General features: G+C 39.6%; 1 protein-coding gene across 3 annotated transcripts in view; it reads left to right on the top strand.

Annotated features, from left to right (window-relative positions):
- The window catches only part of PTH2R (parathyroid hormone 2 receptor), a 1,139,291-nt gene that overhangs the window by 578,857 nt on the left and 533,846 nt on the right, over nucleotides 1-26,588 (top strand). For all 3 annotated transcript variants that reach the window (XM_069615615.1, XM_069615613.1, XM_069615614.1), the window contains exon 5: nucleotides 12,089-12,186. In XM_069615615.1, the coding sequence (XP_069471716.1) occupies nucleotides 12,089-12,186 (98 nt within the window). The remainder of the gene's footprint in view (nucleotides 1-12,088; nucleotides 12,187-26,588) is intronic.

Below are 26,588 nucleotides of genomic sequence, written 5' to 3'. Positions count from 1 at the left end.
AGTGCCATTTCTTTTGAAAATCCTAGATAAAATGGCCTATTCACGAATCAAAAGACAAATGGAATCAAATTCTTTACTAGGGTCAAGGCAATCAGGCTTCCAGCCTCAGCACGGGACGAAAACTGCTTTAATAGACTTGAAGGCCCAGATCGATGAACTGAGGGATAAGGAGACTTGGCCCTTCTTCTACTCTTGGACTTATGGCCCTCTTTGATTTGGTTGATCACCAGGTTTTATGCAGCCATCTGTACTCGGTGGCATACTTCTCCACTGAAGCCATAGCGTGGATACAATCCTTTCTTATTGATCGTACCATGAGAGTCTTCTCACCTACGGCTGCAGCCGACCTTCATTCCCGTCATGTGTGGTGTGCCTCAAGGATCCTGTGTCTCACCCACCCTATACAACATCTTCACCAAGCCCCTTTTTGATGATCTGTATTCTGGGTATCACCTACACCAACTATGCAGATGATACACAGATCCTCCTACTTCTTACTGGTGATTAAGAAAAGGATTCGGCCTTGGTGAACAAGGTTTTCCTCATCATCCAGGCATGGATGGCTACCCACGGACTATGCCTGAATGATGACAAGACTGAGATCATCATCCTGGGCACTCCATCGAGCCCCAAATACTCAGCCTTTAATATTGACCAAAACATCATCACAGTCCCCAAGGAAGTAAAAACCTTGGGGTTCTACTTGGATTCCACTCTCTCCCTTAACAACAGGTAAATGCCATGGCCTCTGCAACAGCCTACACCTGCAGACTGATAAGAGCAGGCAAAGCTTTCCTTTCAAATGACAGCTGCATTGCACTTGCCAGAGCACTTATACTATCAAAGCTTGACTACTGCAACACCATGTGTATAGGGGCGAACAAACAAATAACCAAGAAAATCCAATTCTTAAAAAAAAACGCTCCCAGAGCTGCACTGAGAATTGCTAGGAGAGAACACATTTCCGAGACGAGAAGAGCCAACAACTGGCTGTCCACATCTGACAAAATCAAACTGAAAGTTGCCCTACTCGCTCATAAATGCATAACTAAGGCAGCTCCACTTTATCTATCGGACAGAATTGTCACGAAAACTATGACAAGAACAACCAGACTCTCCAATACGAATTGCCTTCTGATTCCCAGATTCAAATTGACCAGAGTGGGAGGCAGTAGTTTCCAGGTTAAGGTATCCCAACTCTGGAATTTGCTTCCTTCCCCCCTTAGAGTCAAGCAATCTTACCAAAAATTCTGACAGAGTATAATAAAATGGCTTAAAGACACCGACTGTTAGTGGACCCATAACAGCCTGACTAACTGGCCCACTGCAGTCACTGGTCACTGCATACACTACAGCAAACTTTGCTTTTTTTTATATAGACTGCACCTGCCTGCTATCAGCCTGAGTCTGAATCTCATCCCTGTAAATATACTGTATATATATAACTTAACGAATTTTACTATGTGTAACTATACTCTATGTATATTTTTATCTGTAACTAAGCTTTCAGTGATCGTATGCAATGCGCCCTAATATCCGTGGGTCTAGTGCGCTATACAAGTAATAAAACAATCAAACAAATAAACAAACATTCACCTTCGGTTTCCTGCCTTACAATACAGCCTGTTTACTTTCCAAGAGGCTGCTATTTTTAAAATGTATGCTGTACCTATGCTAGACAATGACTATTCTTATCATGATCTGCTAATGTTGCACTTGAAATTTTACTTGGTTATTATTCTGCTTCCAGCATGGATGAAAGGTACCAGGGGACTTCAACAAGTTCCAATATAATATACCAGTGCAGCACATAGAGCTCTGTGCTGTGATGAGACCAATGGCTGGTGGAGGTTAGAAGGTTATCGGAGATTCTTGCCTCCCTTATTTTGTTTGGGGGGGGGATACATTTCTCTGTGCCCTGGTTTCCTCAATTCGTAAATTGGCCCTGGACAGCGAGAGAGATGTTCCCTTCAGACAGCTTGTGTTTCTACCACTGAATTCACCTTATGTATAGCCCCTAACATCCACTCAGTATAAACAGGATTAACATTATTCAACCAGGTGCCACCCATTGATGTTCCTTCTCCTCTTATAAAAACATGCCTCTTTATGTTGAGGCACATCACAAATGTAAATGTAATTCCAGTCTAATGCCATAGCCTTTATCGCACAAAGCATCATCTGACAAACATTCGGATAGGTCACTGAACATCTGTACTTCTATATAGTTTGTGACACACCAGACAAAAAAACTGTCTAAGAACAGTGGACGCTGGCCTTCTTTGCCTACTGCTATTAGCAGTCAGTGCAGATCGATTTGTATTTCTACTTCATTTATCACCAGCCTTTATTTGATTTTGAGCAGTTCAAAACAAAAAAGGGGACCAGCGGTGAACTTTGATGTCAAAAGACCAACATAATCTCTGGCATGAAGGTTTTTTGCTGCTCGCATGTAAGTATTCAGTGTTTATGGTACACCTCGTTGGTGGATTTTGCTACATAGTACCTTAAAAGCCAAGACTAATTCATTACTAAAACATCGCTGATTCTTCAGTCATTAGATGCAGTGAAAGGTAGAAAAGATAGAGGTGGTTTGACTGCATGGAATTGAATGCACTCTTCTTTTACCACATCGAATGATGCCTTTGGAGTCTTTTAATCCATTTCAATGCATTAACTCTTTCAAAACGTCTCCTCATTTTAAAAGACACTGCTCAATATATTGAGATGTCTACAAAGTATTGTAACATTTTTATTTCTTAGTTGCGGTTTTAACCACAGACGTCATTTCACCAAATTGCCTGGGGTAGCAGGAGTGAAATCACACGACCGTTGACCTCTGATGACATCACAGAAAGTGATATCATTTGACCCCACCCGCAAGTGACATCATGGGGAGTGATGGCATATAACATTTCACCCCTTGACAAAACAGGAAGTGGCATCACATAGCATTCTTCCTCAGTACAATAAGAAAACTATGGTCATGCTATCCCTGTAATATGATATACATGTAATACAAGAATGGATCACCACATGTAGCATTAATACCACAGTGTATAGGCCCATATTACCCCATTACTGTGAATGTAATCAGACATCCAACACAACATCCTGAACTATTGTACATCACTCTGGCAAAACTGTACACAGACAGAGCATCTCAAAGAGGCCAACACCCCAAAGCGCAGACATCCATTGCCTACCAACTGTCTGGCCAGAGCCTGGAAACAGCAACTGACCAACACCAGTCTGACCCAGACAAATGATGGGCTGGAGGGTTGCCCAGAGCTGTGTCAGTGGTAATGAATGATTTGAAACCTTCCAGCCATCACCTTTCTGTTTTGCTTATTTGACAAGTAACCCACATGTTTTCAGTTTTTTAGATGTGAGATAGAGGGGAAGGATGGTTTGCAGGTTTTTTTTAATTTTAAATTGTAAACAGCAGCAGCTCCACATCACCCCTAGACAAGCCTGCTGACCCTAGTGACCTAGGCTACTTCTCACTGGTGTTTTGTCGGTTTAGTACCAATTGTGTGCTCACAGTTCTTTAGAAAAGAAAGGAATTTTCACTTGCAAACTTGCAAACTTGATTAAGGTTATAGCTGGAAAACGAGAACACTTGGTTCTTGATAGCTAAACATTGGAATAAGCATAGTGTGCATTACCTTATAATTTGATGTGGGTATTCACCCTTTGTTATTGTTAAATCAGCTTATTTGAAAAGGTTCTTGTCTTCTTTCAGGCTCAGTCATAGGATCCTATCAGTGGATCCTCTGCGCAATGTTAGCCTGCCTAACTAAATCAGATGATGTGCTGTTTGAAAAAAATGTGCTCATTTGTCTAACCACTTATTACAGTTTTTAAAGGAAAAATACCTTATGTGATGAACTGTTTAAGGAGAATACATGTTTCATTCATTTAGGTTTAGCTTATAGTTAAATTGCTGATTATTTAGCATTTCTGCTAAACATAGCATTTAGAAATAATTGCAAAAATATGCAGAATCTAGCTTACCTTTTTGTGGTTTTATTCTTGTTAATGTGGTGAAGCAGGGAGATACAGTTGGCTCTCACACAGCGCCAGGATTAGCTTTGTGTTGTTCTTTAAGGGACTTCCGTTTTTATATCCTGAGAAATGGTCACGTGATGGCGTTCTATGATGTAATCACGTGCAAAAACATCCGGCAGCCACCTTGGATTTCGTTTTTCCCCGCGATTTTAATGCTGGTAGCTTTCTAGAAGTGCGAGGAGTAGACCCGTGTGTTTTTGGGTAAAGTGGTATTTTATAATTGTCTTGCTAAGACCCAATGTTGGACTCATATTAAGTTCAATCACAGAGTGATATTGGATAATGTTGTTGTGGTTATCTCACTAGATCTCAATGTTGTGCTGTTATTTAGTGACAATTTTTTCTAATCTGAGAAAAGATGTAACTTTAGTAAAGCATACTACTAGAGGTCAATTGGCATGGACAGTATGTAGCGATACATACATAGCATATTTTAGGTAATAAGGATATTTCAAAGAAAAAAAAGAAAAAGAAAAAAGAAAAAAACGAAATATAAACTACATTTGTTAGTGCAGCCTTAGAAAATATTTTTAGACATTCATGACATATTTTTGCCAATAGTGGCATTTTAAAAGGCAAGGTGGGGACCTACTTTGGGTTATTGTTAGCTAGTCCAAGAGAAAAGGGGAATGTTTTGGTATACATAGTATGACAGTGCCATTTTTGGCCATGATCTTTTTATAGCCAATCGGACATCTCATTGTCCGAGTTCAGGCCAGTGTTTCAAGTGTCCATGATACAAATACATTTGGCTTTTTTCCTGCAGAGGATCAATTCTCTGTTTCCCCCACATTCTGGTAATTTGACTTTCTCTATTCCTAGAAATTTTATATTTTTGATTTGTGTTGGTTGATGTTCCGAAATGAAATGAATTTACATGGGATATCACAGATCTATTTGTTATTAAAGTTGATGAATTGTTTTATCGTTTGTTTTTGCCCATTAGGTAAAAGTTGCTCCTTTGTTCCATTAGCAATTTGTGGGCAGATTTTACAGTGTCTGCATTTGTAGGTTCATGTTGGTGCCGGCACATTCAGAATTGTACTTAGTGTATTTTCTGATTCCCCATTTTTAGTGACTTCGGCTAACGCTCTGTTTTAAAGTCGGTGCTTACTGAAATATTAGTGATGGATTTGCTTCAATGTGCTTGGATAGTGTCTCATCTGTTTCCAGAATATTCCAGTGTTTTGTCAAAATCCTCTGAAGAACAGATACATTACTGCTGTAGGTAGTTATGAAATTAGTTTTCATTAGCTTATTTTCCATTCTTGGTTTATTGGTAAGAAGAGTGTTCCTGGGAATTCGTGTTGCTTTATGTATTGCTTGATCCAAAACGACATGTTCATATCCTCTTTGTATGAATTTTTCTTTTCGTTTTGGAGCATGATTCAGGTATTTTTCATGCGCACTGCAATTTCTTTTAACTCTTAGGATTTCCCCATAAGGTATGTTCTTAATAATATGTTGGGCATGGTTATTGCCTGCATGTAGCACACTGTTGACCGCCGTTGGTTTTATGTATATGTCAGTCAGTATCTTTTCACCATCTGTATATAGTTTAAGATGTAGGAATAACATTTCATTCAAGCAGTATTTCTCTGTTAGTTTGATGTTGTAGTTATTCATATTTAGTTGGTAAATATATTCCATAAATTCTGTTTTGGATCCATTCCAGATCATGAGCACATTGTCTATGTACCACACCAAATAAATGATGTTATTCTTTGTATTGAAGTCATGTTGCCAGACGTGGTTTAACCTGTAGTGCCCATAAACAGATTTGCATAGGTTGGGGCAAATTTGGCACCGTGGTGCCCTGTTGTTTGTATAAGAACGTATTGAATAGCAAAATGTTGTTACTAAGCACAAAGTTCCGCATCTCTAGAAGCATGTTTTGGTTCAGGAATGAGATAGATCTGGTTTTTAGGAAAATGCTGTGGTTTCTAGTCCTTTTGCGTGTTGAATGCAGGTATATAATGATACCACATCTAGTGTGACAAACATATATTCTTTTCCCCACATTATTTGCTCTAGTTGCTGGATGACATGTTTCATATCCCTGACATATGATGTCAGTCCTGTGGTGAGAGGTTGCAAATGTAAGTCGATAAATTGAGATATTCTTTTAGTGAGCAAGCCTATCCCATTAATAATTGGTTGGCACGTTGGAAAGTCTTCATAGCTTTTATGTATTTTCGGTAGAAAGTAGATAATGAACATCACCAATTGCGTGATATTCATATATGTGAATTATTCATCTGTCAATAGTCCAATTTCATACCAGTGTTTGCTCATCTGGTGCCATTGTGCTTGAAGCTCTATTAATAAATTGTGTTGAAGAGTTTGATAGCAATTAACATCATTTAGCTGTCTTTGTCTTTGATGTAGTCGGTTCTTCTCATAAGGACAATATTTCCCCCTTTATCTGCTAACTTAGTAACTATTTGTTGGTCCTTTGCTAACTTTTCAACAGCAGTTTTTTCTTTGAAAGAGAGGTTATGGTGCATTTTTGTTTTCTTGATTTCCAGATAGTTATTTCTCGGGTCTTTACTTACTGCTTTGTAAAATACATCTATAATGTTATTCTCTGTTAATGTTGGTGTAAATTTAGATTGTGGTTAGATTGTGGTTTGAGGTTGGTTTCTTCTGCTTGAAATGGGTCAATGTTTCTTCCATACATATTTCTGTTGTGAAGGTTTCCCCTTCTTCTGTCAGGTTCAAAAGGTCGACTGTGCTTTTCACTACATTTAACCGTTAATGGTGAGAATTCCGTAGTGCCAAGATCAAACTTTTTTTGGGTGTTTCATCAAACAATTTTTGCAATTTTAGTCTCCTGCAAAATTTCTGTAGGTCTACTTGTATTTGGAAGTAGTCTGATTTATTGGTTGGGCTGAAGGTTAATCCTTTATTTGAGGCTGTTGTTAAAGTTTGGTCTATTGGATGTCCGGTAAGGTTCAACACAAGATTCACTTGTTCCCTTTCCGTTGTGACCAAGTCTGCATGCCGGCTATATTTCGACCTTTGTTTGTTTGATCTACCCCTTTCTCCTCTTACATTTGTGTCCATTTTTGAGGTATTTTCGTTTTGTGATGTTCTTGTTCCTGTTTTAAATGTGACTCTGTGTCGTTGGAATTCTTCTAAAAAAGAGAATGCATTACTGCTTGTGGACGTGCTAGGTTCTTCACTAGGTTCCTTTTCTGGCTCACTAATAGTTTCTGTATCTGAAGATTGATTTGGGGTGCTTAGATTAGATGCTGTCTGTTGTTTTGGTTTTACTTTGAGGTTTCCTCTAGTGTCATATTATCTTTGGTATGTATAGACTCTTCCTATTTTGTAGTCAATTTCATCTCTTATGAAGGCTTTTTGTTATTTTGTCTTTATTTCTTATGTGTAATTGGTTAAGTAGTCATCCAGGATTTGATAGTTTTTTAATGTTAACTCAGGGATGTTTAATTTTTCAATCTTGGTGTTGAGTTCCTTTATTTCTTATAGAGTTGCCTCATGTACTAGTGCCACCTGGTTGATGATTCTGATCATCATTTCTTTTGATGTTTGTGAAAGTACCGCTTCCCAATCCACTAAAGCTGCTGTGTCCTCTTCCTCAAATGATGGGAAGATGCAGATCCTTAGGCCACGATGTATCCTTCCTACCTCCATATACATCTTTAAGGTTTTAATTTCCCACCGTTTGGCTAGTTCTTTTTTGGAGGCTGCCTCCAATCGTTCAAATAAATTCCTAATTGAGGTTGAGGTTTGTGGAGACAAAATGTCTCCTATAGTTTGTCGATGTCTTAGGAAAAGTTCAAAGATATCCATCATGGTTCTCACTGGTGTCGCCCAATGATGCAGAAACATGTCTGGGGGTGCTTGTGGTCTCGTGCAAAAGAGATGTGATCTAGCATTTTGGACTGGACTGCCCCTTTTGGGGGTGAGACCAAGCCTGATTTGCATATGGTCTTTCCTCTCATGTTGAGGCTTGGCAGGCTGAACAATGATGGTCTGAAGGGTTGAAACCTTCCAACTATAACCTTTCTGTTTTGCCTATTTGGTAAGTAACCCACATTTCTTTTTGTTAGATGGGATAAAGAGAGGACATGTTAGAGGATGTCCTGCAGGTCACAGTAATTGCAGGTTTTTTTATTTTAAAATGTAAGCAGCAGCTCCACGACATCATCCTAGGAAAAGCCTGCAGGGCCTAGTGACCTAGGCTACTCCTCACTCATGACACCCATTGAAGCTGGAATATGTCTGGGGATTCTTGTGGTCTCATGCAGAAGGGTTGTGACGTAGCAGATTGGGCTGGACTGCCCCTTTTGGGGTGGGCCCAAACATGATTTGCATATGGTCTTTCCCCTTCTGTAGTGGTTTGACAAGCTGAAAAACAATGTTCTGGGAGGTTTCCCAGAGCTGTGCCAGCATCACCTTTCTGTTTTGAGTATTTGGTAAGTAACCCACCATTTTATTTTGTTAATGGGAAATAGAGGGGAAGGATGTGTTGCAGGTCACAGTAATTGCAGTTTTTAAATTTAAACTGTAGCTGGAGCTCCATGACATCACCCCTAGAAAAAACACATTTTATTGTTTTCTTTGGTCCTTTATATCTTGCTTAATGCCAGCCTCCTCCAGCTTTTACGCACTGAAACAGGAACTGAACCCATGTTGCACTGCATCCTCTTGTTCCCAAAGTAAGTGCATTGCCCCAGAGCTATCCTTTCAAATATGTATATGTTTTTTTCTTGAGGGAGCAACAAATGGTTTACTTCAAAGTCAGAGGGCAACTTCATGTGAATTCATTACTTCACCTTGCGTCTATCTGCAATGTGCCTGTGATTCCGGTGTGGCAGATCTGGGTCAGGTCACACAGGCAGGATTAGTGGCAGAAGCTTCTGAGGCACACACCTCTCATCAGAGGCCCAGTGGCTCCCTGGATGTGCAAAGCAGACAAGAAACACTGATGAGAGCTGTGTTCATGCTGTGCTGTCACTGAGTACTGCAGGCTGCTCTTACCCATTCCCAGCTAGCTAGAACTAGCCCCCATACCCTTCCTGTTGCTACAGTACTGGGTATGAGCTGCACAGACAGCCTCGCCACAGAACCCAACCATTCAGCCATTCTTCACTGCCAACCTGTTAGTGTTAGCGGATTCATGTATTTTGCTGCATCTCTGTTATTTCTCCAGCTACTGAGATGGAGATTCCAGGTGAAAAAAGGTTGGCACATTTAGCTGCATTTACAACCGCCTTTTTCAGGTATAACACAGATATCTGCTCTTGGGAGTGCCTCTTTGTCCTCGTGGCCTTTTGGATAGCAAGGACAGGTCTAGGGGTAGCGGAGGGGGGGGGGGGGAGGGGTAGCAGCAACCCCCCTATGACATCCCTGATGTTAACCTAGGTTTCAAGGTGTGTTTTAATATATCATTTAAAGAGGAGTCTGTTTTAATATTATGCTATTCATATAAATTCTATTGTGCATTTTGGTTTTATGTGCTGTGGCTTTAATGGAAAATTACCAAAAAAGCAATGACTTGAATCTTGAACCTTTCAATATAGGGTTTCTTGGAAAATCGAAGTGAGGCTTTGAGGACGGCGAGGCCTCCAAACACATGGGTTTATTGCAGCTTAAACCTTAGAATCTTGGTCTTGCACTTCCCTTCCCCCCTACCTCTGCTTAACATTGGGTTTGGTCCTATAAAAACCAGCCCTATTTTAGGGACTTCTTTTTTTTTGCGGCTTGTCAGCGGCTTTTAGATTCGAGAGGTCTTGCACATTACAACATGAGATTGTTTGATGCATGTGTGAAAGGAGCTTCCAGAGATGAAGTTGCCGAGTTGTGTCATAGGCCAAGACAGCAACAGATAACTCGAGACACAAATAGGTTATAAAGAAAGGTTTCAATTCAACTTAGAGATAGTCACTGGAGGTCTCTCTTTCTCTCTCACACAGACACAGCTTTGACTAAACACACTCCATCTCTGCATCTATCAACCCCTATCTTATGTGAATCCTCTTTTACAAAGGCATTCCCTCTGTCCCACACAACTCTTTCTTTAAAACACCCCCTGTCCTTCCTACACCCTTTCTTTCCTGCACCCTTATTACTTCTACACACACACACACACACACACACACACAGCCTCATTACACGGACGGCGGTAACCATGGCGCTATTAGCGCCACAGTTGCCGCCGGTATTTTACCGAGTGCGCCTTGGTGGATGGGGGAATTACCGCCCCATTCCAAGGTTGGCGGGGCGGTAATTCCCCATTCACCAAGGCCCTTCCCCATTCCCATTTGAGCACCCATAGGGCTCAGTGGGAATGGGGAAGGAGCAAATAACGGTACTGCTATTAGCGGTACCGTTATTTGCCCTGAAGTCCCTCAGCGGGTCCCTTCCTTAACATGTGGTCTGGCCACACGTTAAGGACGGGACCCGCTGAGGGACCTCGTAGTATGGCGCTATGGGATTACCGGCAACGGTGCCCTTACCGGTAATCCCTTAGCGCCATCCCTGTAATGACGCCCATAATCTCATGTGTCCTCCCACAAACACTTGCACTCCGTCAATCTTGCAGCCTCTCAGAACCCCTCCTCTTGCACCCTGGCGCTCTCTCCCAACCTCTAACACACTTGAACCCTGGCTCTCCTGCACCCTTGCAAAGAGTCCCTATCTCTTATGCCATAGCTCTCACTATCACAGTTCTCACACCCTCGCCTTTGCACCTTGCACCTACCCTTGCTCTCTCTCTTACGCACCCTTGTGCTCTTGCATGCACCCTTTTCATGGCAAGTTTGCATAGCTTTTAATATTTTTTACCAGAACCCCAACTGCATTTTGTATGTGTTCCCTGTGGTGACGGTTAGATGCACATTTGAAACATTTGGACATCTGTCTAGAAGTCTGGTGTCTCACTCTTGTCCAGTAATGCATGGTAACAGGTCACAGTCTGAACTGGGACGAATCAACATTCCCAATCAATATTTCCTTAACCTGTTTAGTCCAAGTATTATAGTAGTTCTGTAACCTTCAGCCTTGAAAGTACAGCTGTGAAACTCAGTGTAGATCATATTGAGTAAATAAGATTTTTAAAACGGCCAAGCCAATTGCAATAGACATAATTAAAGGACCTGTGCTTTCCTGGAAACCGAATTATTTTTTACTATGCGTATTACTCATGTAATGTGTCTTCGAGCTCCAATTTGGAACATGTATTTAAACTTTTAAAGTAATTACTGGTATCTAGGGGCCAAGCATTTACCACATTCACGCCTACACATTTGAAATGCAATAAACAACGTTAAATGCAAAACTATTGGTTTTTCCAATGCTTTTCCTATTGTAGGCATGTGCATTTGTGTACCAGTAAGATTTAAGACGGTGCTAGGCTACTTCTAAACATGTTCATTTCCTATTTATCTTTGAGTCCTGCTCCAGGGTGGTGTTCCAGGCTTCTCTGGTCTTGTTTAGTTAGTAGAAAAGGAAATTGTGCAAACTCCAAATTAGAGAAAAGCAGTTCCTTTTGCAGTCACTCTGAAGGTTCTTAGGCGAGCAAAACTCGGATTGTTTTTTCACGAAGCATATATTTGGCTCAAGGTTTTTCTTTTTTTTGTGTTGCTTTTTTGTGAATTATTGAACATGATTCCATCACAGCATGCCCATTATGTTAATACATTCATGAATCCGAAATGTCACTATTTTAGTGTATTATGCTCCTACGACTGTTGTTTCAGGAAAGAAAAAATATGACTGCTTCACAAGTTAATGTTTACTTTATTACAGCTGCTGAAGGCTTCTTACTTTTCGGGTTGAAGGGAAGGCACATGTAAAGTGGGATATGAAAGTAATGTCGCTGGTATTTGTTTGGTCTTGGATATGCTAAAGGCAGGCTTTCCTTACCCAATGGAACAATTAATCATGATTGTTGCCAGGATCAAATGTATGATCGTGCAAATGCATGGAGAATGCAAGGATGGAAGATGAAAGAGATTGACTACTGTTGATTGTTGTTCTTTTCTTTCAGAGGGAATTCTTTGAACGACTCTCTGTCATGTACACTGTGGGCTACTCCATATCCTTCTGTTCCCTAGCAGTGGCTATCTTCATAATTGGGTATTTCAGGTAAGTGGGAGTGGAAAGATAAGGGATGCCAAACTCAGTCTTGTGTCACTCTGCAGTTCCTTCATGCCCCTATATCCAAAGGTATTAGAAGGAAATAGAACGCACTAGGCCTACGCCATCTGCCTGTGGCAATATTCTGTTGTAGGGTGCATTTGATCAAAATACATTATTTAAGCATTGCCCACATTTGAATTACCGCTTTACACCACTCATGACTGGCATGTTACTATAAATATCATTGTATGCTTCATTATGGCAATGTGGGAAATAAAGCTTCTTAGAACATTACCATCAATTGGCCATCCATCAATGGCAGATGTCTGCAACCATTGGCTTGTCAATTGTTTTGGACTGCAAATCCCATGACCCTTCACTAACTATGCGTTGCTATGGCTGGCTGATAGGAGTTGTAGTCCAACACATATGGAGAGCCAAATGTTGCAGACCCCTGATCGGTGGAATAATCCCACCACCTCAACGAGTACTCATCGGTCAGAACAAATGACCTATATCTTTCTTCATACCTACCTCAAAGAGTACACTCATGCCTCAAATGTTGACACCTTATCTCCGGATGTCTGGATGACCAGATGCAACTTGGCAAACGTAGCACCTAGCTTCAAATTAGGAACAAATTACATCACAAAATGCCCTATTTCCTCACATTATCAATCTTCATCTCAAATTTATTGCGCGCACTAATTCAGCGACAACCACATACACCATCAATTTCCCAAGTTGGATACATCCAAGAAGCACACCTTCAGCAATTCATACCACTCCTACCTCAAATACCTGTTTGAACTATAGTATCCTCAAAACAAATTGCCTTTCTTGGATATTCTCTACACAAGAACATACAGCAAATGCACCACAATTGTTCACTATTTAAAAATGGAACAATCTCCAAAGCTATCAAGTTACAGGACATATCCATTTATAAATCCCCATGTACCCCTTTGAAATACTTTACCTCCAGAACCTAACCCTAAACAATTCACTTGAAAACAATAAACCAAGAATCGCTATCCCATGATCATTGTCCTTTCCTGTGCAATGGTATGATACTGAAATACTTACTGTTCAACTAACATGATCTCCAAGGATGGGATGCAGCGTCTTATTCATCTCAAGGAACACAAACATTCCTTGTGATCACAAAATCTCCATGAGCAATGACTAAATAAAACCAAATTGAAGTCAGCCTTTGTGATAATGGAGATGTGACCATTCCGGTAAGTTATGAAAACCTAAGCGCTCTTGACCGAACATACACTTTCTGGTGATCACCTTAAACATCCAGAGTAGCTATCACATACAGCTCAAAGTCATCTGACTATCCAAGAGCAATACAACACTCTAATAGTGTCCTTTCTTACATCACCTGAGAGTGAAACACATCCATGGTTAACATATATAATTGAATTATGTCAAAAATGAAGATAAAGAAAGCCTTAACACTGTTATGCTCTCCCTCATTTGATACCCCACACGCCATTAGCTTCTCCCAAGAAAGGTTTGAACTCATTGCCACATGCAGTCCTATTGCCCAAAATAATGGTGAAAAACAAATTTAATGCAGAAGATCATTGAAGAAATTCACAAAGATGACAATTCACAAGGCTGAATACATAGTATACATAGTACAATGGAGCATTTTAGGGGCTGTCAACTCACTGCCCAAATTTCATACAAACACTAATCAAGCACAACTAAGTGGACGGTTAACAAGACAAGATCCAAGATGACAAACCGCCCCTCTGTTGCCATGCATAAAATGCTCATCACACCCACCACGCAGAGTCCTCCCAGAACTTTGAAAAAACATAAGTATGATGAACACAAATATTGTTTTCGAACTTACTATGATCAACACCACAAAGGTTTCTGCTAACATAAAAAAAAACAAGCAAAACATCGGGGTCTCAATGCAACTCCAGGAAATGTAGAGAACACAATCCATAGACAAGCTCTGCAAAACACAGACTAACAACTCTGTCAGGAAACAGTGTTCTCAACTCACTAATGGCAAAGACGCAGCTAGCTCAAATTCAACAGGAAAAAACGAAACATATCTGCACCCTGAAGTCAATTTTGAATAACAATTTGACATAAATAGTGGAATTGGCAAATTTCCAGTTCCAATCTCAAACAGGATGATAGAAAAAGAGATTTTATTTTTCTTTTTTTAGCAAACAATTTATCATTACCCAGGACCCACAGAATACCAAAGATGCATAATCCAAACTAGATCTGGATCTCAAGAGCCCAAATTCTACTTTAAACACAGCAAGGGAGTACTTTACTTCTACCTACAGAGAGGACCTCTACTCACTAAGGGCCTAATTCAGAGAAGCTTTTTATAATGACAGACCTCTATTGGAAAACTTTCTGTGAATCAGGGCCTAAAAGTCTAGCTATGCAACAATGTATAAAGCTATGTAAAAGAAATTCACCCCCCCCCCCTTCCAGCCTGGTTTTAGGAAATGCAAGGTGATAAAAAATACATTCTCATCCACAAAATAAGATACCAAACCATCTGGTCTTATCCCAGAAGCCCATAGGGTATAGGTTCCATGTTATAGGATATAGAGTAGGTAGGCACTACACCCCTATGGGTTCAAAGTGCTCAGATTAATAACATACGTTGATTGGGGAATAAAAGGAATACAACAGGAATGTCTTCACCTTTTTCTGAAAGCATCAGAGATCGTTGGCGCCATGTAAGTCTTCTGGAAGAGCATTCCAGTGTTTGACTGGAATGACAGAGCTCTAATTAGTTTGAAGTTAGTGATAAACATGCTGTTCATGGCGGTGGCTCTTTGTGACATAGATGACATGTGCCATTTACTTCAATTTTTAAGTTATACAGGGGGTTGTCCGACAAAAGCTGAGAGCTTTATGTGCCAAAGTAAGGCGCTTGAAATTAATTCCGGCATTGATGGGCAACAAACGTAGCTTCCTGAGATCCGGAGTGATGTGTACTTGTCTGTAGGCATTGTTAATGATGCATGTCACTGTTTTTTCTGCAACCAGTGAATGATGAACTCTGCAGATTCAGCATGTTGCACATTGCTGTAGTCCCGGTTAGAGCCTATGACGGATCTAGTAATGGGAGCACACTGTTTCTCCAAAGGTATATGTCTGATCTGCCTGAGCAGCATCACCTGGTAGCAGGTAGAGCCTAGTCAATGATTGAATTGATGAATCATGGATAAAGTAGAGTACATAATGATGGCTAGTGTTTTGGCCTTAGTTTGGAGTTGTGATGGCATACCCAGTTTTTATGAATTCCAAATAGCTAATAACTTTTGAAATGAGTGGGGGCTGTCAATGAGCCCATAATCATAATTTAACAAATCTGAACGCTGGTCTAATAAAAGTTCATATAGTGCCTTTATGTAGATGTTAAAAAAGTAAATTAAGCGCAGGCACCCAGAGGGATACCAGAGTCCACTATTTCTACATACGATGCACAGTTTGTGACTTCGAACCAAAGCGCTCTGTGTCTGAGAAAGTAAATGAACCAGAGGAAAGCATTTTTGGTCATTCTCTCCATAACCCTAATAAGTTAAAATTAGAGAGTGGTTGAGCGTTTCAAATTCTGCTGAGTGTTTAAGGAACATTCAATGGGTGTCCCTGATCAATTATTTGACATAGGTAGAATTCTGCATCAATAAGTGCATGTCCAGTCCTTCTACAAGGGTAAAAGTGTGATTGGTGATCTCTTAATATTTGGCAATCTTCCAGGAAAGCATGATGTTGTATGGGGGATCTGTAACTAGTATGTGTAATAGGAAAGTTATATTGGTTTTGCTGAGGTAACTAGCACACTTTTCTGGCTCAAGGGAGAGTGGCTTTCTGTTCAAGAAACAAGAGACCAAGAAACAGTCAAGGAAATCAAGACATATACGTGCCACAAAGAACAGATGTACCTCCAATACTAGAATACATGTAAATAACGACCCACTCCTGCACTAGCAGCGTACGTACCCTCAGACGTATACAACCTGCCCACTCAACAAAACTTCTCTGAAAGGTTGAGCCTTACCTAAACCTAGCCACTTCACATGGAAACCCACATTCAAATAAAGAGGAACATGCACACAGCAATGCATCCTATATAATTGCAGATCAGCTATGGCTCAGAGTGTTATAAAAAAATAGCATCCAACAGAGATTAACACAACCTCAACACCATCATGCTCACATAAACATAGCTGCACCCAGGTTCCACCACCCTCATGAATGTATTTCTTCTGAAAGACTGATCAGGGCTGGAGGTTAATGGTATTGTGCTAATGTATCTATCCTGCAAACTCATTCTTCAAGCATATTAGGCTATTCCAATGTCTGCTTGTCTTAGTCAAAACCTTTCTCTGAAACCACTCAAAAATACATTTCATATGTTACTCCCAAAGAGTGAACAAACCATTTCAGGAACAATGAATAGACTTCATAGCATCACTGACCGAGGTTTCTGTGGACAACTTTTAATTTGGTGACTGTTACTTCCACTGAGTTGAGAAACCTAACACTGTGTATTCCTCTTCACATCCTTCCTAAAAGAATTACCATATTCATTGCTACACTAAACCAACCTACGAAAAGTGGTTTGCACAAGAGTGCATTATCTTAATGTTTGATGACCTTCAAACCCAAGTTCATGTCTGTAGTTGATTTGTGTGATCGGCTCTGTCTCTGTTCTCCAGTTATGAGAAAGTAAAACCACATGGGTAAGCAAAACCCTGGATGACTCGCATCAGCATTATAAAGGGGCCTCACTGGGCAGTGCAGTACCAGCCTCAACATGGGAGGAACATTTTGCGTCCTTGTTCACTGCAGAACTCCATACACAAGTGTGGCCAATGCTGAAATTAGAGTGTGAGTGTACATTTTGCACAAACGAGGAAGATATACTATGGCACATTAACAAAGCCAGCAAAACTAGAGTTGCGGGCCCTGACGGCCTGTCCAATGCCGTACTCAAAGAAGAACCAGAATTGTGGCCTCCATTTCTGTCTCTACTCTTTGCAAGGGCAAAACTACTCAAACAAGTGCTGCTGTCCTGTACAAACTAAGTGGTAGTCCTCATATTTTAGAAAGGTGACAGGACCGATCCTAAACATGATCGGCCCATCACACGATTGGACGTCATAGGCAGCATCTTTGTGAAAATGATTTTGACCAAATTGAACGACTGGCACAAAATCTCGAACCATTTTGACATTTGGCAAGCAGGGTTCGTAAAGGAAACGGGCACAGCCTTAAATGTCTTTGCGATGAACCTTCTCAAAGCATGAGCTGCCTAGAAAAAAGCAAAAATATTCCCTGCTTTCATAGATCTGGCGCAAGCTTTTGACTCCATAAACAGGGGAGAAACTGCAGAGTTGGCATTGTCCACAAGGTGTTTTGGAAGCAATTATACACTGGTATATTGCAAGTAAAATTAGATCATAAAGGCCCGCTATCAAATTTGATAAAAACAAATAAAGGCCTAAAACGAGGTTGTCTGTTAGTAGAAGCTCTATTTATCTATTCATATCAGATCTCCCCGAAACACTGGGTACTGCAAGTAGTTTTCCTCTGGAAATCAGTGGGCAAGCACTAGACCATCAGATGTATGCGGATGATCTAGTCCTAATCGAACAGACTCCAGTGGGCCTGCAGTGACAGTTAAATACCCTTCAAGTGTACGTTACTGCGAATAGACTCAACATCAATGTCAAGAAATCCACCATCCTTAGTTTGGAATTGGCTAAAAGAATGCAGGCGAACAAATGGTGGTGGCAAATAATCAATGAAGAACTGGACATCACAAACTCAACAACATATCTTGGAATGCTAATAAACCCCAGTGCAAGATATACACCTCGAAAATCAAATGCAAATCAAAATCAAGGTGTTAGCATCCCTAGCAAAGTTGATCCAAAATAAATATGGAAAAGGTTCATTTGGCCCGGCATTAAGCTTCTACAAACTGGGTGACTTGGACTACACTAGAAGGACTCTTTCGGAAAGGAACTTGAATCTACCAGCTTCTGTACCATTCCAAGTCATGCAATGAGAATTGGGACTCATTTCTATATCTGATTTGATCATTTGGAAGACCCCCTCATTCTATCGCAAGTGTTTGTTCGATTCACCTATACAAGTATTTAAATTGTTGAAAATAGTGCAGGGAAAAGTGATAAAATGCTCTCGAGTTGGGAAGCAGAATGTAAAGACACATTGGAAAAACTCAGCACAACAGCGCAGGATCTAATACACAATCCAGTGGCAACAAAACATAAAATATGAAGACAAGATTGGATAGAAACTATAGAGGAAACAGAGAACTGACACTTTATCCAAAGGGTCGATTCACAGAGTATATAATACTGTACCAAAATACCTGCTAAAATAGTAATACTCGCATTGCAGAAATATGTTCATGAGATCTTGTTTTAACCTATATCTGACTCTCGAGGTCCTAAAAACAAGACGTTGAGACAGTAACATGAGCATTTGCTGTAGGCTCTGTAAAGAGAGCACAGAGAAAGAAACTCTCAAACACCTACTATTATTCTCCAAAGCTTTAACAAGTCTTCAGACAGGACTCTTTGGAAATGTCCTGAAGGATCCAATGACTATCACGCCTGAAGACTGGTGGGAGACACTCAGGCAAGGAGAAAAAGTTTCAGCAATCATTGCTGTGAACTCATTCTTGCATCAAGTAATCAAGTGCATTGACAACGCTTGACTTTTAATTACCTGGAAAGAGAGGATCACTGCACTAGTAAAAATGCTGCACATTTGGTAACTAGATCTTTGTGTAAGGTGAAAGACTTAATATAAGTCAAAACATCATAAATAAATAATTAAATACATTATAAGGAGGCTGAATACAAACTAATTGGAAAAATTATATCTTTTTGGCAAAATATATATAAATAAAGGTCTATCACCACAACACAGTATCTGAAATCATAAATGAACTGGCAGCACCCACCTTTAAGAAATGCAGATTTTAGCAATTAAAACTGTGCTTCTCAACAAAACTAAATGATGAAAGGTGAGCTTTTTTGTGAACAGAAAGATGTCCCATTAGGATTCTCATGCTCTTCTAAATGCCCTAAAAGCAGCAACGACCCTTATAATGTTGCATTGATAGAGATACACTTCATGAACCATACAGTGACAATTCACACAATGAAGATTTGGTTGAGCATAGGAGAAAGTGCCCTTAACTGGTTCTGATATTTCTTAGAAGAACACACCCAACAGTAACAAATTAAAACATATTTGACTATAAGAATGCCAATGGGTACCTCAATCCTCTCAATCCTACTTTTCATCATTTACATGAAGCCATTCCAAGACGTGATCGGCAGCATGAACCAAACTATTCATTACTAGGTAGACGACTGTCAACTATATCGTAAGGTGACAAGAGAGCAGAATATTTTCCCATCAATGTTAAATGCCTGGTTCCAGTTCAAAATTGGATTTTGCTTTACCACTTTAATCTAAATTTGCAACAGATTGAATTGTTACTTGTAAACTTTTGCCCCACAGATATTAACCTTCATAGTTAGAAATCCATATTGTCAGTATGAGTCAGGTGCAGGCACGGCCCCTATCTTGCTTTCCAATGTGAAATCAGAGGCATTATTCTTGGACATCATGTTCAGCCTGTGCAACATGTCGGGAGCTCATTACAAGGCCAACATTCCAACTATGCCATTATGGATTATCACTCTTTTGTGCAAGCTCTGGTTTCTTAAAGCTTGACTATGGCATTATTTCATGAAAAGCCTTAAAAAAGAATGTGTGGATCCTTTAATGGTGGTACACCATAAAGCAGCCAGATTGAATTCTGGCTTACAATACTATGATCACCTAACCCCACAGCCCTAATCTCTCTCACTGGCTTTCATATGAAGGCTGTACAGGTTCAAGACAGTATGCCTTTAAGCATTATGCCACAACACGCAAAAGTACCTGACAGAAAAACAAATGGTCTATTGACAATCAAGAAACGTGGGCATCAAAAGGGAACTTTACAGAGAACCCCCTAGGAGCTTCAAACATAAGACATTGTATTTTTATACACACTCATTTGTAATGTGTTCCCTCTGCAGCTGTGCTGCAACATTTCCCTCATTTTCTACTGATTTGTAAAAACCCCACCTATTCAATGGAATACCAGGATGGAGTTGGCTAATTCTTATGAATTGAACTAGCCCGCTTCCCTGTCTCATTTACTTCTCAATTCTCACCCTCTCCATAAGGCTGTTCTTGGTAGGCGTTAGTCATGAGTGTGTTTTACAGTAAATAGCTTTATCTTACCTCCCCTTCAGATGATGGAGGATGATATGTTTTTTTGTCCCATGTTCACAACCTGACCATTTTACCATCTTCCATCTTTAGTTCTATTGCCATCGCTTATACCGGAAATCAGGATTACACCCTCTGAGGCCCAACATGCTACCTTGATCCTTTAGCCATTCCTCCAATCCTCTTCTTATACTGCCTTGCCTACACATGTGCTCAGATGCAACAGTTTTTTCCTGCACAGTTGCCAAAACTGTTTCTATCCACTCACCCTTTCAGTTTAACTCCCAATACCCAGAAGGGCCAAATGCTAGTCAAATGCTAGTCACAAAATCAACACAGAAATAAGTGACTCACTAAGCAGTGGATGATATTCAATTACCCATAATGCAGATCTTTCCCAAATCAAGATGTTAATCACCCTGAGTCTCACAGTTAATGACTAATTCCACCTGAGGTAAATTGAGCTTGTCACAGTGTACTAGCCTGACATAATTAGTCTCTAAGCCCTCCTTCACTTTCTTCATTATTATGGAAGTCATATCCTATAATGAAGTTGTCAGACAGTTCTGGATGGAGCCTACCCGTCATCATGGCCGTTTTGCCGCATTTGCTGTGCCATTTGTAAGGGGGATGCAGGGCTAGGGTACTTATTTTAAATTTTTCCGGATAGGGCAGTGGTGGGGGACCAGAGATGGGGGGTTATTGTTTGATGGACCACCCTTAAAATGCTGCACAAAATGCAGCAAAACAGCTGCAATGAGTTGGCCACTTATGAGTTCTTCCAGCAACTAAGAATAACTATTGTGTTTAATCTTAAAGGATGTTGTCCTTTTAGACCCACCCCATGTAATTCAGGATATTTACGTATTTGAGAATTATTCAAACTGGCCTGTAAGTATTGTAGTGTGTCTATGATTGCACCATGTTCAATTTGGCTATTACATGTTGAGATTTTTGCTTTGTCTTATATGGCATATTAGATTTACAAGATAATAATTCATTAAAAAAATATCTGATACCATTAGGGGCGTTAGTTTGTGCAATACAACACTATATAAATACATATAATCCATAAACAAATAACATTGGTTATACACAATGTTCCTTGCACAGCATTTAAAATGAATACTTTTATGATTTTATTTTGAGGGAATCACATCTGAGAAATGGACACATGGGCATCTACTTTCCAAAATCACTATATTATAAAATAATGTTGGCATATGTTCAGAATTAAATATATAGCCACATGCTTGCAAACATTACTGAGACAGGCTCCATTATTAATCAAATCATTCATTAATATCTCTTTGCATATCACACACCGTATCAGCCTGAGACAACACACATTTATTTTATTTGATAATATATTTGATAATATAGTCAGATTAGACGTTTTTATCATTACAAACAAATGCATGAAATAAGTATAATAATCCAGCCACATTATATTTCAAGTAGTAAAAGAAGAGGAATACATACATATATCCTAGATTTAAATATATATATATATTTTTGTTTTTGTTTTTTTGTTTTTATTGTTGATTTAACCAAGAAAACTCTTGATTTTACAACACAACATTAGAAAAACAATCAGAAAAATAAACATTACATTTCTTGTTCTGATAGAACATTAATATATACAACAGCAGCGATACAGTAACCATCAATAAAATATACAAAGCCATACAAGACTGGATGGCCTGCAGTTCTCTTGCCCTGAACGACAAAAAAACTGAACTCCTCATCGTGGCATCAAAAAACACTTGGGCGAAACTCGACTCCAACTATGCTAGTTTCCATATTGCCGACAATACCATTCTCGTCCAGAAGAAAGTCAAGACCCTGGGCGTCGTTCTTGACGAAGAACTCTATATGAAGTCCCATGTCTCCAGCATTAAATCTAGCTGCGGTCTTATAAATAAAAGAATAGGCTATATTCGACCATTCATCTCGGAAGAAAACTGTGCCCTTCTGTCCACTGCATTGATCAATTCAAGATTGGATTATTGCAACAGCCTCCTAGCGTGCGCCACACCCTCCAACATCCAATCATTACAAGTGGCTCAGAATAATGCTGTGCGTAATATCTTCAATCAGTCCCGTCGTACACACATCTCCACTTTTAGGAAAAAACTTCACCGGCTTCCCGTTAAACATCGGATAACGCACAAGATATTGACCACGACCCACAAATGCCTCAGCCTCTGTAGCCCTACTTATTTGTCAGCCGGCATTAGCATTAAATCCAACGCGAGGAACCTTTGTTCATCCTCTACCACTATTCTCAAGCATCCAAAATACAGGACAGACAAATTTGGAGGTACCACTCTTGACGCTTAAGGTCCCCTTCTATGGAACAAACTCCCAGCCCCGATGCGGCAGATCCAGGACTACAATGTATTCAAACGTGCTGTAAAAACCCACTTCTTCAATCTGGAATAACTCTTTGACCCTTCTTCTTTCTTTGCCATATGTGTCTGTTTGTTTTGTTCAGTTTTATGTGTGCCCTGAGGCCTACGGGCATGTTGGCGCATTACAAGAATTAAAATAAATAAATAAATAAATAAATAAATAAATAAATAAATAAAATAAACAATAAATAAAATGCATTAAAGATAAAACAGCAATAAATAAAACATTGATAGAATTAAAATGGTATAATTGATCATAATCTTCAAAACCAAAACATTTCACACATTAATAGACAGCTCCTAAACAGCTCCTAAACAATTAGATTTCAAGATCGGGTACGCAAGCAATGATGAGAATCAATTGCAGAACACACATGCAATCCCCCAATTGAATGTGGCTATTTCATAGCCGATTCCAGATGATTAATAGCTTTGATCGCTGTCAATCAATTTGACCTAATCGGTTTAACATCTGAAGTTGGATTTCTGCCTATCCAATAAAGCCAAGCCATAAAGAAAATTGAGAATTGCATATCTGACCTCTTTTCTGGAGGCGTGAAATAAGAGCTTCCAGGCCCTTTGATGGGATATCTCACTATAGCCCTCAAAGAGTGGTTTGAGATGCATGGACTGCTGAGAGCACAATATTATGCATTCGATACACAGATGTTGAAGGGTCTCTAATGCCATGTTGCAAAACTGACATTGAGCCAGAGTTAGTGGAACTAGTTTGCGTATATAAAGTAATTCATGAATAGGCCATACATTTAAACGGAAACACAAATAGTCATTCCTCTGACGTGAGTCAGGAAATTTAACAAGGTAACTTTCTACATGACCATAGCGTTTCAAGGCAAATGGGTTATTTTAAAATTTTTGGTAATGAAGGCAAGTGCTTCTCGTCTTAATCCAGTCCAGTTCCCACAAACAAGTCTTTGACTTGTCTGCATTCTCACACAGTAGCTCTATTGAAAAACCTGTGTTATCAATTATCTTTACAACTTGCGTGCGCCATTTTACAGGAAAAACATCAGATGATTTTAATAGATATTCAGGAAGCAACCATGAAAGACCGGATTTATAAGTGGCCATAACACATTTACGATAAAGACCACACAGTTTCCACTTCGGTAGAGCATATAAGGAAAGCAAACCTAATTCATGCCTTATTAGGCTAATAGGTTCAGAAGAGGGTAAATTAAGTACTGATTTCCAGTATCTGCTTTCTAATTTTGCCCAAAAGTGATAGGACTTCTCTATGAGGGTTTCAGATCCATATAAGACTACAGGGGACGATTTTTGTTCATAGTAAATAATTAAGGGCAAATATTTACAGTATCTTGACTTTATGATACGAGCTTGTGAAAGAGATGTGTTTAGTTTGCCTTTAATGTGCATTTCATATTTGTAGAACCTACTTGATTTGTCACAAGAGTGCCCAGATAGATATAAGTTGAGACTGATGCTAGCAAGGCGTTTTGACGGGGCCAATAAAGTTTGGCTGTACATTGTCTCTGATTACCACACTGGATGATTAGGTTTATTGTAATACAGTTTCCCGAGGTGTACTCATCCAGAGCATTCAAGAGAGCACGAAGGCCTTTGGGGGTCTTTGAGAACAGGACCATATCATCCGCATAGAGAAGACATTTTACCTGAACTCCATTAATTATAGGTGCATCAGCATTCATTTTCGAGAAATGTTCACCAACATCAGAAATAAAAAATTAAACATGGCGGAAGCCAATAGGCATCCTTGCTTAAGGCCATGGGCTGTCTCTATGGGGTCTGATAACAAGCCATCATTAGTTAATTTGACCTGTATTGAGGTATCAGAATGGAGGTCAATTACCCATTTTAAGATATGCCATGGGCATCCCCTATCCATTAGTTTCTTGAACAATAGTTCACGAGGCACTGCGTCAAACGCCAAACAAAAATCTATGAACGCAAGATATAGTGGCTGACAACGTTGTTTAGCTTGAGATTGGATGCTGTTCACAGTAATAATATTTATGGCTGTGCCTATGCCTGGCAAAAATCCTGTTTGGAAGGGATCACGCAAATTATTCGCATCTAGCCATTGGTTGAATTCCTTTAAGATTAAACGGGCATACATGTTGCCCAGGCAATCTAGAAGGGCGATAGGACAATAAGATTTAGGCTTGCTTCTATCGCCCTTCTTGAATATGGGTAAGATAATGGATTTTCTCCATGAGGATGGCACACACCCTACAATGAAGACATGCTTAAAGACCAAATGGAGAATTGTGCCCCATTCGAGGGGATTATCCTTAATCATACCATTATGCAGACCATCAGGGCCAACAGCTCTGGATCTACTCAATGTGGAAATGCAACAGAGGATGTCAGTAACTTCTAATGGGAATGTATGCAAGTAGCCTTGGTCATTAATACTCCATTTCAGATCAAAGAAGGGGGTGGTGTCGAGGTTGCTAAAGTATACTATACTATAATATCTCTTTGCATATCACACACCTTATCAGCCTCATACAACAAATACATTTTTAGCATTTCAATTTTCTGTTGAGCAAGGCCCCTCAGACAAATAATGGTGAGATACAATTGATGACATGACCAATAAGCAAAAAACTGTAGATGAAGTGGCTGATTCATGAAGATGTTAGCAATTGTAACTATAATTTACTCCTGGAAAGAGGCTATTAATTTCACAAATGTGGTACCAGTAATAACTCTGACTTACTCATTACTTCCTCTTCTCTTTCAGAGAAAAACTCTTGAGTGAGGACTACCTGTAAATTATTGATGACTCTAATACTTTCTTACCATAAAAGTTAAGAGTAAGTCAGAGTTGCTACAGAACTTCTTTGTGTGTCATCACCAAAAAGGATTATCTATCTAATGACTTCCACCGAATGATATTGTCATAAGAAAAATGAATGTCCCTGGTGATATTCCCATGTCTGTCCATCTTATGCTTCACACTTTACATTTTTCTCCTAGGCAGTCAACCACATGAAACATGCTATCAAACCCCAAATGTCTGTTTACATCTCTGACAGTACTAATGGAATGCGTCATTCTATTTAACCATTCTAGAGTTTAATATAAGTGTGCCCTTGAGAATAAATTTAATCTGATGACTTTTGCGCACTAGTATAAATGTCCTGTCAATTCTGATTATGTTTTAAGATTCTCCAAGCTCATTTACCATTTAGAAAGAGCTCTCTCATTTGGCATAGTGCCCGGGATCAACTCTCTTATTTGAACACACTTATACAAATGGGGTCTTAAACCAGTCTCCCCTATTTCCCTCAGCATTGTTTTCAACATCATATGATCATGCATACATCTTGGAATATACTTTTCTTAACAAAAACATATAGTTTTCAACTGAAATTCACTTTGCACTTGTTCAAAGTGCATTGTTGTACCTAAACACATCAGTGACCCTAAATATTCATGGTGACTTGTAATCCTATTGACGCTGGGTAAAAAAACAGTGCTTCCAGAGTAGGGATTTGTCAGGTCTAAAATCGAGCTGTCAAAGTCTTCTATTCAATCAGGATAAATTAGACAATTCAAGTAAACAAGCACTTCACACCATGAAAAAAAAATGTAAATGTAAAAACCTACCCATTACAGGTAGGACAATTAATTTCCATACGGCTACACAAAGATATGTTC

This window comes from Ambystoma mexicanum, chromosome 9 (assembly GCF_040938575.1).
Source record: "Ambystoma mexicanum isolate Mex_15411 chromosome 9, UKY_AmexF1_1, whole genome shotgun sequence".
Classification (NCBI taxonomy): Eukaryota; Metazoa; Chordata; class Amphibia; order Caudata; family Ambystomatidae; genus Ambystoma; species Ambystoma mexicanum.
Note: the sequence above shows the minus strand (reverse complement) of the source record. Positions and strands in the feature narration are given on the sequence as shown.